This window comes from Citrus clementina, unplaced genomic scaffold, assembly GCF_000493195.1.
Source record: "Citrus clementina cultivar Clemenules unplaced genomic scaffold, Citrus_clementina_v1.0 scaffold_2, whole genome shotgun sequence".
In the NCBI taxonomy this organism is placed as follows: domain Eukaryota; kingdom Viridiplantae; phylum Streptophyta; class Magnoliopsida; order Sapindales; family Rutaceae; genus Citrus; species Citrus x clementina.
The window spans coordinates 5403340-5417691 of NW_006262688.1; the positions used below are offsets into that span (position 1 = coordinate 5403340).

The following is a 14352-nucleotide window of genomic DNA, read 5'->3' on the forward strand; positions in this document are numbered from 1 at the left end:
AAAAAAAAAAAAAAATCGAACAAACATGAAAGAAAGTTTGCAAATAATTTTACGTAAGATTGTTTGTTCGAAATTTTAATATTCTAACATCGATTCCGGATAAGTTATTAACTCTCAAAATGGACCATACTGTTTGTTCGTGAATGTGACAAAACGGCAACTTTTAAGAATGGTCGCACAAACGTTTGTTCATTTAATGGGGAAAGATTTATAATGTCAATGGGGATTTATCATCTTGAACGAAGTATTGATTGGCCAATAGGAAGTGGAAGCCAGGGTCTGTTCTTGTTTGTTGTTTTATGACTCGACAACTTGGGATGCCATGCCATTAATGGACTCCAAACCAGATTTCGAATTATCCTAATTTTTGTAAGCCACATGTTGACAAATAGCTAGGGTCTAATGTATCATCATGATTCAGTAATACGTCTGATACTAATACTTCATTCTTATTTTTTTGTTTTTATTACTTTTAATTAGTTGTTTCTAGACAAATCCTTATAATCTGAGATAAAAATTTAAAAATAACTAAACGATCTTTTTCTCAATGGAAAAAAAGAAAAAGAAAAAGAATCCGATAATTCTAGGCTTAGAAAGTTCATAACCTAACTAATTGATAATGTGACATTATCTCAAAGGATCATAAAATAAGTTATTAAACTTTTATCAATTTTCTTCTATATGGAATTTGTTTGTATATGTTAAAACAAATTTTATGGATAACTATATGTTTAGTTGATTAAATCTCTTGAGTTGAAATAAGAGGTCTAATGTTCCAATTTTAATCATATAGGTGGAAAGAAAATTTAATCAAAAATTCTTTTGTACATAAAAAAAATTCAATTATATGTTGAAGATGGACAACTTTCATCCACATAGCTCTTATAATTCTCTCTAGTGGATGTTGCCATGTTGTCACTTTATGAGATACAAATTAACTTGAGCATCATAATGTTGTTTACTTTTTGAAGCCAAAGCCTCATCATTTTGATGACGCTAAATTATAAAGGACAAATCACTAATTTACTAAATGAAGAGAAATGCCCTTTGTGTTTTCTGTTAATTAGGCGAATTTCTTATATTTGGCAGATAAGATAAAAGATGGCAGCAATGGAGATGTGGCTGTTGATTCGTATCATCGCTATAAGGTGTGATTGGTAAAGGGTTTGTGTTCAATATTTTGATAAACTCTTTAGATGGAATTTATTAATTTTGTTTTTCTATTTTAACAGGAAGATGTTCGAATCATAAAAGAAATGAACCTTGATGCTTACAGATTCTCCATCTCATGGTCTAGAATACTGCCAAGTAAGGCAATCTTTACACCGTCAATAATCCCTATTACTTATAACTTTGATACATGTCAATATTAAACCTTGATTTTTTAATTTATTTTTTTATTTTCATGTTTAAAAATTTTATGACTTAATTGTGCCCAAGATGGAAAGCTGAGCGGGGGCGTGAACAAGGAAGGAATCAGATTCTACAACAATCTCATCAACGAGCTGACAGCTAATGGTCAGGATTATTTCATCTTTTGTACATATATACGGATTTTTTACAAACACTAGACTTAAAAACCTTTAATAATTCATTCTTCATTTATTTATTTATTTTTTATTTTTGACAAAAAAAAGTGGCGGTGACCACTGAATTTTAATTTTTCTGCCTCCACGAACAAGGGCGGGCAGCACAAATAAAAAATTATTTAAAACGATTCAGTCAAATCTTAGAATTATTTAATTACTTAATTCGCTTGTATATTCTTTCAATTAATGAGGTGTAGGTATACAGCCCTTTGTAACACTCTTCCACTGGGATACACCCCAAGCCTTAGAAGATGAATACGGTGGCTTTCTGAGTCCTCGCATTGTGTAAGCACTTACAAATTTATACTTTCAAGATTTTCATTATTGTGTCAGATCCATTTTCTATAAAACATATATTTTACAAATTGAAAACTGAAGAAATTTAAGCCCATCATTTTTTTTTTTTTGAAATTCCGGGAATATTTCTTCCAGTCATGTTCTAAGCACCAAATTGACGCACTTGTTTTCCAGGAATGATTTTCGGGATTATGCACAAGTTTGCTTCAGAGAATTTGGTGACCGAGTGAAGCATTGGATTACACTAAATGAGCCATGGACTTACAGCGTAGGTGGTTACGGTGACGGATCTTTGGCTCCCGGACGATGCTCCGATTGGCAGCAATTAAATTGCACCGGTGGGGATTCCGGGGTGGAGCCATATTTGGTGGCACATCACCACCTTCTTGCTCATGCAGCTGCAGTACATTTGTACAAGAACACGTATCAGGTTTAATTTGCCTCTACAGTTCCAATATTGTTTTAGTGACTACATAAGCTTGCTCTTATGGGAATTGAAAATGCGTCTCATATATTTTATGCAGTACAAATTAAAATTTAGCCTTAGTGAGCACAAAAAAGAATTGAAAAGAAATTCAGTTTTTATCATCTTTTATTTGTGAAAAATTTCGGCATTGCTAGAACTAAGAAAGTTTCACCAAGTAAAATAAGAAGTGACTCCTAGTCTGCTAATCATGAGAGGAAATTTGGCTTTAATTTGGTAAAGAAAATTATTGATTGAATTCACTGTTAGGTCTAGTTTCAGCCCCCCCCTCCGGGGGGAGAAATAAGGCTTATTAAGTTCTCTGATTATGTGTTTTCCCCTATTTTTTTTAAAATCAATTAAACTTTGTAGTAAAAGATGAATTTGAAGCTTGATGGAACTTTGGGCACAAAACTTTTATTTTTTCTGTTGATGATTGTAAATGATATACTTGAATACTAAGTTTAATTATACAGACAACTCAAAAGGGCAAGATTGGGATCACACTAGTATCGAGCTGGATGGTACCGTACTCCTCTGCAAAGCACCATCAAAATGCTGCGGAAAGAGCCCTAGACTTCATGTTGGGTTGGTAAGTATTACCATTGCATAATATATTTGTTCAATATAGTCATATGTTAATTCTTTTTTTTTCTTTTTTTAATGATCTTCTTAAAGTGAGGATATTACTGAACAAAATCAAAGAAAAAGTATAGTGAATCGTGGGGACATAATAGTGCCAATTAATCTAAATCATTAGATGCTTGATATTAACTGTCACCTGTTATATATATGGATTTTGCCCCCTAGCTTTTGAACACGCAGATGAGAGTCAAAGTAGATTAAAAAAGAAAAAAAAAAGGAAGGAAAAACAGCCATACCCATTTTCGATTTAGTGGTTTATGGCGTTTGCACAACCACTCCAACTAACAAAGAAGCGCCATTCTTTTTTATGTTTCTTGTTCGCTGAGTTGACTACACATATAAATTATAAAATGAGAGATAAATAGACCCAAACTTTTGGTAGTGTCAGAGCGTCAATCCGATGGACACCAAAAAGGCGAAATGAATGATTTTGTTGTCACTAACGAGTCCGCTATTGATGACAACATATGTCCAGGAGATTCCAAAACCTAAATTTACTTGGTGGCTATTATTTGTGTAAGCATATGCAAGTTACCGTTGCAACTTTGGGCAAGAGGCTACAAATTAAAGAAAATATTTGGCCAGACGGATGTAGGTTTATTAATTATTGTGGTGATTAGAATATGAAGTGATAATCGAGTACGAGTAGTGCCAACTGATGCAATATGTGGCATGATATTGCTAAAAATTGACATTTGTAAGATAGTTATTTATCTTATGTTACATAGTGATATGTAAAAGGGTCATTATCAAAGTGCTAAGCTAGTTATATATATATATATATATATTTAAAACCACCAGAGTGGTGGGGAAGTGCTGTGCTAGTTACCCTTATTGAAGATAATTATATAACCAATTTAGTGATATAATTTTAACTTATTTTGAAACTAAGGTCTAGCTTTAGAGGGCAAGAATGACTTTTTTAAAAGCTGAACTTCAATAATGTGTGAGTTAATATAAAAAAAAAATGATTTTATTTACCATGTATAATTTATAGTTTCTAAACAATTTTGGGGCTATATCTAATTACTAAAATAGTAAGGGAAATAGAATTAGCGTTAAATCTCAAAATATCTAAAAAAATTAAAGAGAAATGAAGACACAATCAACCTTACCCCAATGTTGAGAATTGATTTATTAGCACTAGCCCTAAAAATAATTACTAACTTTTTCTGCCAGGTTTATGGATCCATTGACAAATGGAAACTATCCACATACCATGCAATCTCTTGTGGCAGATAGATTACCCAAATTCTCAAAAGAGCAATCCGAAATGCTCGAAGGCTCATTTGATTTCCTGGGACTAAACTATTATACTTCTAGCTACGTAGCGTATGCTCCTCAGCTTAGATCAGCAACCAAAAGCTGCTTGACAGATGCCATCGCCAATCTATTATGTAAGCACAAAATCTCAATTACTAGAATAGTTTAAGTTACTCGATTGTAGCATGGAATAAATCGAATTTTTATGTTTTGCAGCTGAACGTAATGGGGTTCTAATTGGGCCAAAGGTATTTAGTGCTCTGATCGATCAATTTTCAACATTTAACGCCATAATTTAATTTGCTTGTTGAAATAACTTCACAGCTGTTTCATACAATTGTATAATTATATAATATATACGTTAAATGTATAGGCTGCTTCGGATTGGCTCTATGTCTATCCAAGAGGAATTTGGGATCTTTTGCTTTATATAAAGAGAAAGTACAATAATCCTCTCATTTACGTTACAGAAAATGGTATGATCTTACGGTTTTGTATAATTAATTTTTACGTACTCTTGACATGGGCATAGAAATATCTTATAGAATGATCTTAGCCAGTTCTTTGGCTAAATTTGTTTTAGTTAAGTAAATATTATTTAGGGGGTTAAGATTTGATCCCAACACATCATCTGTACCATCATCCAATAAAATTATGCTATATATATTTTCTCATAGTATTTTTTTTAATAGATATTCAAGGTTAATAAAGTTTATCACAATAAAACCAAAGGATGTAATAGCTAATTACCCATTCATTAAATTTGATGACATTAATCTTGCCTTTGTTACCTTGGGTAGGGATTGATGAAGTGAATGATCCCAAATTAACACTAGAGGAAGCCCTTGTTGACAACATGAGGATTGATTACTATTATCGTCATCTTTATTTCCTTCAAAAAGCCATCAGGTAAGTGCATAACAACTAGTTACTCTATCTAATTCCATACTTAGCCAAAAAAACTTAAAGAATTTATCACATGATTCTATTTTAATTTTCTGTTTTTTTATTTCATCTCTTTACATTTTTTTTTTTTTCATTTTTGGTAGGTATGGCGTTAAGGTAAAGGGATACTTCGCATGGTCATTGCTGGACAACTTTGAGTGGTCCGCAGGCTATACGGTGCGGTTTGGCATCAACTACGTCGATTATAAGGATGGATTAAAAAGATACCCCAAACTTTCTGCTCGTTGGTTCAAGAAATTCCTCAAAAGATAAGAGGATATGATAATTAATTATGTTCAGCACATGATTTTTCTCTGAATGTCGTGCAAACCGCAGGATATGGATTTCTGGCCTTCAATTCTTCAAATATACTAGATAACTTATTCATATAACTACGTTGCAGTAATTCGGAGATTTATTTAATTGCTGTACTAATATAGAAAGCCTTGCTACTTTGTTAGATAACGATCACGGGCCCTTGTTACCAGACAGTGCTTGTTCCAATCGTTGGAGAGTTGGTTATGATCTTTTGTAGAAGATAATGGGTTTAATTCTTTCTTACTCAAGGTCAAGGACTAACTAAAAAACTGAGAGTTGTCCAATTTTTTATAACTAATTCAAAACACTCTCAGTTAAGTTTCAGATTCTAGATACTTTTAAAAGATAGTGTCGGCTCAATGAAGAGCATTTTAAATTTCTCTGTTATGAAAGAACTAACATCATCCAGTAAATAAAAGTATGTTGATGACATGATCGTAATTAATATTGAACCCAAATTACTTTCGTGATTAAGAACAAAAATGGTGGTCAATAAGAGAACCAACACGTGTTGCGAGCATCCGGTGGTTGTCAGGGAGCGGTACCGACGCGTGTCCCCATTTTTTTTTTTTTTATTTAGAAAGTAATTAACTAAGATATCTATTTATTTTTAAAAAATATATTTGTTCCCTAGAAGATGAAAATGTCAAGATCTTAAAAGATTTTGGCGTTCAATACACACAAGGAAAAAAAGCACTTCCGCTTGGCAGTTGCACCTTTATTTTTACGCCTTCACTTGCACTTGAATCGTGATCCATGAAGGACACGTCTATCTCAGTCCCTCCGAAATAAAAAATAGAATAAAATAACTAATAATTTTCCTCTTTTGAAACTATTTCAATTGCTTAGATTAGTACGCCATTGACCTGCGTATTCGTTTAAAGAAGTGTTAGCACAATTTGAATAATTATATATGCACTTTTATTTATTTATTATATTATTATTTATTAACTATCAATCATATAAATATATTTATTTAAATAAAAGATTCGATGAAAAGAGAATCTTAATGTTACACGTTGCAATAAAAGATTATTTATTTATTATATTTTTATTTATTAACTCTGGATTATTGTATATGTTGATGCGAGATTCTGGTTGTCCTCGTTCTACGACCAGGGTCTCTGCTCGATCAACTTCACCACGACTAGGATCTCTCCTCGTAAAGCTTCTTCTCCAGAGGTTCCTGCGCACACAGACAAGTCAGAGTACGCCGGTTGTTTTCCCGGCGCAAACCCTCCGACGCTCAAGTCAGATATGAAGGTTCGGGGAACGCTTGCCACAAATCTTATGGCTGTTAGGTTGTTTTCTCTCTTTTAGAATTGCTTTTATCTCTCTTCTAATCTCAAAATTGCTAACCCTTTTACCCTCGTTGGCTACCTTTTTATAGGCTTCCTCTGAATCCCAGTTTTCCGCAGTCTACGCCCGTTATCCTCCCACCTCTCGAACGTGGATTCCCCATTTCCGTAGTCGTGGGTGGTTGCGTGGCCTTCGTGCCTAGATTCTCGGGCTGGAGAGCATGCCTCGCCAACTGTCGTTGACCGGGTCTCCTCGAATAAACCCTTAGCAAGAATACAACAGGAATGGCTTTATGCTTCTTACAGGAAATTGGCCTCGCGGATGACGTGCTTGTGGATGAGCAGGATATTCCTGCCCCTGTTCCCCTGCTACCTGGCTCTTACAGGACACACCTGCTCGCAGACTTCTGCCACCAAACATCTGCTCATCACGTCTAGTCTCGTCGGAGTATTTCCCTCAAACACTGGTCTCCCAGTTTCTAGTGTTGAGAGTGAAACAAATCAAGACTGGAAACTTTGGTGGTCTACTCGCCTTCGCTTGGTCGAGCAGATCCTGGCATGCTTGGCTTCTGTCTCGCCATAAAACAGGCTTTGAGACTTGACGAGCCTTTGCATGCCTTAGTGAATTCTTCAATGCTTGGGATTCTGCTCGCCTTCTCGTGGTCGACCAGATCCTGGCACGCTTGGCTTCTGATCTCGCCATAAACAGGCTTTGAGACTTGGTGAGCCTTTGCATGCCTTAGTAAATTCTTCAATGCTTGGGGATTCTGCTCGCCTTCACGTGGTCGAACAGATCCTGGCATGCTTGGCTTCTGTCACGTGAGCAGATCCTGGCATGCTTGGCTTCTGTCTCGCCATAAAACAGGCTTTGAGACTTGACGAGCCTTTGCATGCCTTAGTGAATTCTTCAATGCTTGGGGATTCTGCTCGCCTTCACGTGGTCGAGCAGATCCTGGCATGCTTGGCTTCTGTCACGTGAGCAGATCCTGACATACTTGGCTTCTGTCTCGCCATAAAACAGGCTTTGAGACTTGAGGAGCCTTTGCATGCCTTAGTGAATTCTTCAATGCTTGGGATTCTGCTCGCCTTCTCGTGGTCGACCAGATCCTGGCACGCTTGGCTTCTGGTCTCGCCATAAACAGGCTTTGAGACTTGGTGAGCCTTTGCATGCCTTAGTAAATTCTTCAATGCTTGGGGATTCTGCTCGCCTTCACGTGGTCGACCAGATCCTGGCATGCTTGGCTTCTGTCTCGCCATAAAACAGGCTTTGAGACTTGGTGAGCCTTTGCATGCCTTAGTGAATTCTTCAATGCTTGGGATTCTGCTCGCCTTCTCGTGGTCGAGCAGATCCTGGCACGCTTGGCTTCTGGTCTCGCCATAAATAGGCTTTGAGACTTGGTGAGCCTTTGCATGCCTTAGAAACTTTTTGGAACTTTGGTGGTCTGCTCACCTTCGCTTGGTCGACCAGATCCTGGCATTCTTGGTCACCTGTCGCGCCATAAAACAGGCTTTGAGACTTTGGAGCCTTTGCACACCTTATTAGTAAACTTTGATTGACTTCTCAATGCTAGCCTAGCTCTCTTTTCTTAAATCATTATCATATTGAGCAACTTTCAAGAAATCAAGTTAACTAAGTTATACCGTCAGCCCTAATATGAGCACAATCAATTTAATGAATATAAGGCATCCTCATCTCACATAGCAGGATTTAGAGAAATAATTAAATTTTTATGAAAAAATTGCTTGTAAATAAAAATTTAACTTCTGACCTGTTCTGATTTCTATAAACGTGTGCCTTCAATGTGCTATCATTTAAGGTTTTTGCTTCATTGTTTAAGCAAGCTCATTCATTTATGCACTGTAACATTCTGATCTGCTTCCACTAGATGAAAATTGATAGAAACAAAAAATTGGCTTCTCGTACCGGTCCCCACAGACGGCGCCAAATGTTGATGCGAGATTCTGGTTGTCCTCGTTCTACGACCAGGGTCTCTGCTCGATCAACTTCACCACGACCAGGATCTCTCCTCGTAAAGCTTCTTCTTCAGAGGTTCCTGCGCACACAGACAGGTCAGAGTACGCCGGTTGTTTTCCCGGCGCAAACCCTCCGACGCTCAAGTCAGATATGAAGGTTCGGGGAGCGCTTGCCACAAATCTTATGGCTGTTAGGTTGTTTTCTCTCTTTTAGAATTGCTTTTATCTCTCTTCTAATCTCAAAATTGCTAACCCTTTTACCTTCGTTGGCTACCTTTTTATAGGCTTCCTCTGAATCCCAGTTTTCCGCAGTCTACGCCCGTTATCCTCCCACCTCTCGAACGTGGATTCCCCATTTCCATAGTCGTGGGTGGTTGCGTGGCCTTCGTGCCTAGATTCTCGGGCTGGAGAGCATGCCTCGCCAACTGTCGTTGACCGGGTCTCCTCGAATAAACCCTTAGCAAGAATACAGCAGGAATGACTTTATGCTTCTTACAGGAAATTGGCCTCGCGGATGACGTGCTCGTGGATGAGCAGGATATTCCTGCCCCTGTTCCCCTACTACCTGGCTCTTACAGGACACACCTGCTCGCAGACTTCTGCCATCAAACATCTGCTCATCACGTCTGGTCTCGTCGGAGTATTTCCCTCAAACAGTATATAAATATATTTATTCAAATTAAAGATTGAAAGAATTCTAATCTTACTAGACATTGTAATAAAGAGTAAGAGTAATAAATTGACGTATTGATATATAATTGGTTGGGTGATTTCTATAACTACCTACTTTATTAATTACATATTTATATGTTTTTATCTAACCAAGAATATATTTACACATCAGTTTGTATCCCATTGCTAATATACATATAAGCAATGACGTTCAAACAGGAAAAAAATAAAAAAATTGATAGACACTAATAGAATCAATGTTAAGACCGATTTAGTTTGTACTAACTCAATTGAAAAATAGGATAAACTGACGCTGATTTCACCTTATTTTTGTCGGCCCTAGTTCTTTCAGCACTTTTGTCCCTCAAGTAGCATTCTTCTATATATACACCACAAATTGCTTCAAATACTACTTTCTGTTTCTTGCTTTCTAGCAATTAATTAGACTTGAAAATGGTTCTTCACATGCTTTCACTGTCTTCATGCAGTTTCACCAAGTTGTTGCATAGAAATCATATCTCCCTTGGATTACCCCGCAGCTGTCATTTTACTCCTTTTCAAGTGCAATGCCTGGTTTCTGCCCAAAGTTCTATTATTAGACAATCTGCCGGTTACAAGCCTTCAATATGGGACTATTAGTATATTCAATCTTTGAGAAGTGAATATGGGGTATGTATATAACTCAGTTACTGTTGATTTAATTATTTGTGCTTGCCCCAAAAGTTGATTTATTGTCTATTAATTATATGATCATGCAGGGAAAATCATATGCCAAACGAATCGAAGAGCTCAAGGCAGATGTGAGGGCGATGCTTGATAAAGCTGTGGTTATGGATCCTTTACATCAGTTTGAGCTCAGAGACGCTTTGCAAAGACTTGGAGTATCATATCACTTTGGAGACGAAATTAAAAAATTACGAAATGCGATTTACAGAAACAACAATCTACAGAAACAAGAAAGTTTATATGACGTGGCTCTTGAATTTAGACTACTTAGACAACATGGGTATGATACAGCCACAACTGCAAGTAAGTATTCAATTGAAATTCTTGTAGTTTTTGTAACATATGCACTTCGGATTTCTTAATTAAGAGTGCGATTTAATTTTTCCTCTTCGCTTATGATTTTTAAATTCGTCACGAAAATTTATTGAAATAAATTGAGCGCGATTACACGCACCAATGGTCGGATTTTATTTTCATTACGGGTCCGAATTGAGCTTAATTTGTATTAAGCTTAAAAAAAAAAAAGGGTTGGATTGTATAATTGGTGAAGGGGAACTATTTTTTAATTAAAAAACAAAGTGAGAGAACCCGTGAAAGAGAGAGAGAGAGAGAGAGGAATTTTGACCCGTTGACCCGAAAACCCGAACCGGACCCGCAATATTGACCCAAACGGATCTCCTAATTCCGGCCACCTTACCGGTCGTGGTTGGTACCGATCTGAAGCTTGGAAGCCGACCGTCGTATCCCCGTGGTCTTCGTCGCCGAAAACCGACCAGAACGCCGCCGATTTGAGCTCGAAAGTCGCGGCCAAGATCCTTTTCCGTCGCCGTTGATTCCGCCGGGTTTGTGACGCGCCACCACTTGGAACTGGTTCCTCACATCTCCAGCAACAATTTCTGACCAACCACGACCACCAGGGATGCTGGAAATGGATATGTTGATTTGAGAAGTTGATTATGGAGGATGGTTGGATATTGAATTATTTTGGGAGTGTTGATTTGTAAATTGCAGGATTGGATATGTTTTATTTTTAAGGGAGACTCTGCCGAAATTTTTATAGAATAGTTTCGATTTTACGAGTTTAGATAGACTCGCCCTGGGGAGTTGCGGGGCAGGTCGTTTCAGTTGGTATCAGAGCATGGTTTTAGATTCTGTAGACTTTACTGTCGTAAAGAGAATAAGTTTTGATTATTAAAGACGGACTTAATATTTTGTAGGCACCATCATGATTCGTCGTAGCAGTAGACGTGGCCGCGGACGTGGACGTGGTCGTGGCCGTACTAGACTAGTAGCTGGGTTGACTCCAGGAGATGTACCTGCAGGGGAAAATGATCCCGTTGACGAGGGAATAGTTGAGTCTTCGACGCACGAGGTTGTGCAACAGGCACCAGGAAATGCTCCGAACATTGAGCAGTCCATTGATAGATTAGCTCAGATTGTGACTACAGTGGTTCAGAATCAGGCTCAGCCGCATGTCGATCAAGTGAACACTGTCGAGCGTGTTCGAAGTTTAGGGGCAAAGAGTTTTAATGGTTCTGGTGATCCACCTGAGGCAGAGTCGTGGCTTATCAAGTTAGAACGTATTTTTGATGTGATGAGATGCTCAGAGGAGGATAGCCTTTCATTTGCCACTTTTCTGCTCGAGGATAGGGCTTATCATTGGTGGCAAACAATATAGCGAAGATACCAAAGGCATGCTGCGCTTACATGGGCTATTTTTCGTAAGGAATTCTATGATCATTATTTTCCGGCTGTGTATCAGGATATTAAACGGAGTGAATTCCTTCGATTGGTTCAAGGAGCTATGTCAGTGGAAGAGTATGAGAAGAAATTTTTGGATCTTTCTAGATTTGTCATTTCAGCAGTTGGTGATGAGAGGGAGAGATGTAAGCGTTTTGAGGAGGGTCTCCGATTTGAGATTCGTACGACTGTGACGGCATCACAGTACACTGAGTTCATTGAGGTAGTTGAGGCAGCTAAGAGAGTAAAGCACAGTATCTCTGAGGGACGTAGAGTTCAGGCTCTGAAGCAGAAATGTAGCCAGAGTTGGACAGAGGGTGGCTCGAGCAGCAGGCCGCCGAAGAGAGGCACGTATACAAATTACTCTGCTGGTGTGCAAAGGAATCAGAGTATGAGTAGCAGGGGAGATAAGAGACAATCCGCCAGTTACAGTTCGGCGCAGCCTTCAGTGGGGAGTAACGTTAGGACTCAAGGGCAGTATGACAAGAATAGCGGAGGACCCCGTAGGAGTATACAGCAGACTCCTTGCCCCTACGTGTGGTAGGAACCATCAGGGCCAGTGCCGTATCGGAGACAATGTGTGTTATTTATGTGGACAACCTGGACATATTAAGAGATTCTGCCCTACTTTATCTTAGGGTGACAGTTCTGCTCGAGGGACAGCCCCACAATATCAATCTCATGTTGGACCAATTCAGGGTTAGAGGGGTATGCAGACAGGGGGTTCTACATCGAGGAGTCAGGCCACTTTTCCAAGTCAGAGAGGTCAACCTGGTCGACCTCGTACTCAGGCTCGAGTTTTTGCCTTGACACAGCAGGAGGCTCATGCTACACCAGAAGTTATTCTGGGTACATTATCTATCTTTGGCCATGATGCTCATATTCTTATTGATCCTGGATCCACACATTCTTTTGTTTCTTGCACATTTAGTATGCATCTAGAGAGAGAGCCTGAATTGCTGGATTATGGTTTAGTTGTTAGTACACCTACTGGAGGGTCACTGCTTGCCGAGAAGGTGTATCGAGATAACATGATTCGATTGGGCGAGCATGAATTTAAGGCGAATTTGATTATTCTAGATATTCGAGATTTCGATGCTATTTTGGGCATGGATTGGCTTGTGTCTCACCATGCTACAGTGGATTGTTTTAAAAAAGAAGTTGTGTTCAACATGCCAGGAGAAATTGAGGTGAAATTTTATGGTGAGCGTAGAGTTTTACCCTCATGTGTCATATCAGTCATTGATGCAAGACGCTTACTAAGAAAAGGTTGCTCGGCTTATCTGGCATACGTAATAGTCACTGGAGTTCGGGAGTTGAGATTGGAGGATATTCCAGTAGTCCAAGAGTTTTCAGATGTATTTCCAGATGAACTTCCGGGGATGCCACCTCATAGAGAGATTGAGTTTTCTATTGATTTAGTCCCTGGGACGACTCCTATATCTATAGCACCATATAGGATGGCTCCAGCTGAATTAAAGGAACTTAAGATTCAACTGCAAGAATTGGTGGATAAAGAGTTTATTAGACCTAGTGTATCTCCGTGGGGAGCTCCGGTGTTGTTTGTTAAGAAAAAGGATGGTACTCTTAGACTCTGCATTGACTATAGGCAGTTGAATAAAGTTACAGTGCGTAATAAATATCCACTTTCGCGCATCGATGACTTGTTTGATCAACTTCAGGGAGCAAAGGTGTTTTCTAAGATCGATTTGCGCTCGGGATATCATCAGCTTAGAATTAAAGAGGCCGATGTTCCTAAAACAGCATTCAGAACTCGTTATGGACATTATGAGTTTTTGGTGATGCCATTTGGGTTGACTAATGCCCCAGCAGCTTTTATGGATCTTATGAATAGGGTATTCCGCCCTTATCTGGATCGATTTGTGATTGTGTTTATTGACAATATTTTAGTGTATTCTCGGAGTCAGGAAGAACATGAGGAGCACTTGCGGACTGTTTTACAGACTTTAAGACAAAAGAAATTGTACGCTAAGTTCAGCAAGTGTGAGTTCTGGTTGGATAAAGTAGTATTTCTAGGCCATGTGATATCAGCTGAAGGAATTTATGTTGATCCTCAAAAGATCGAAGCAGTTGTAAATTGGGAACGGCCTACAAATGTGACTGAAGTTCGAAGTTTCCTTGGATTAGTTGGCTATTATCGGAGATTTGTGGAAGGATTCTCCAAGATTGCTATTCCTCTGACAAGGTTAACCAGAAAGAATGCTAAGTTCCAGTGGGATGATGATTGTGAAAAGAGTTTTCAAGAACTCAAGGCATGTCTTACTTCAGCACCAGTTCTTACACTTCCATCGGGTAATGAAGGGTTTGTAGTATACAGTGATGCATCCAGGCAAGGATTGGGTTGTGTGCTAATGCAGCATGGGAAGGTAGTGGCTTATGCTTCAAGACAACTTAAGAAGCA

The 14352-nt window shown here is 38.4% G+C and overlaps 1 protein-coding gene across 1 annotated transcript in view; it reads left to right on the forward strand.

The window, feature by feature from the left end:
- LOC18053044 (beta-glucosidase 24) overlaps positions 1-5475 on the forward strand; it is a 7537-nt gene extending 2062 nt beyond the window's left edge. The window contains exons 3-13 of the mRNA XM_024191760.1: positions 1090-1148; positions 1233-1308; positions 1441-1518; positions 1787-1874; positions 2061-2316; positions 2826-2941; positions 4174-4391; positions 4474-4505; positions 4631-4733; positions 5058-5166; positions 5307-5475. Coding sequence (XP_024047528.1) covers positions 1090-1148; positions 1233-1308; positions 1441-1518; positions 1787-1874; positions 2061-2316; positions 2826-2941; positions 4174-4391; positions 4474-4505; positions 4631-4733; positions 5058-5166; positions 5307-5475 — 1304 coding nt within the window. The remainder of the gene's footprint in view (positions 1-1089; positions 1149-1232; positions 1309-1440; positions 1519-1786; positions 1875-2060; positions 2317-2825; positions 2942-4173; positions 4392-4473; positions 4506-4630; positions 4734-5057; positions 5167-5306) is intronic.
- Positions 5476-14352: the final 8877 nt, after the last annotated feature.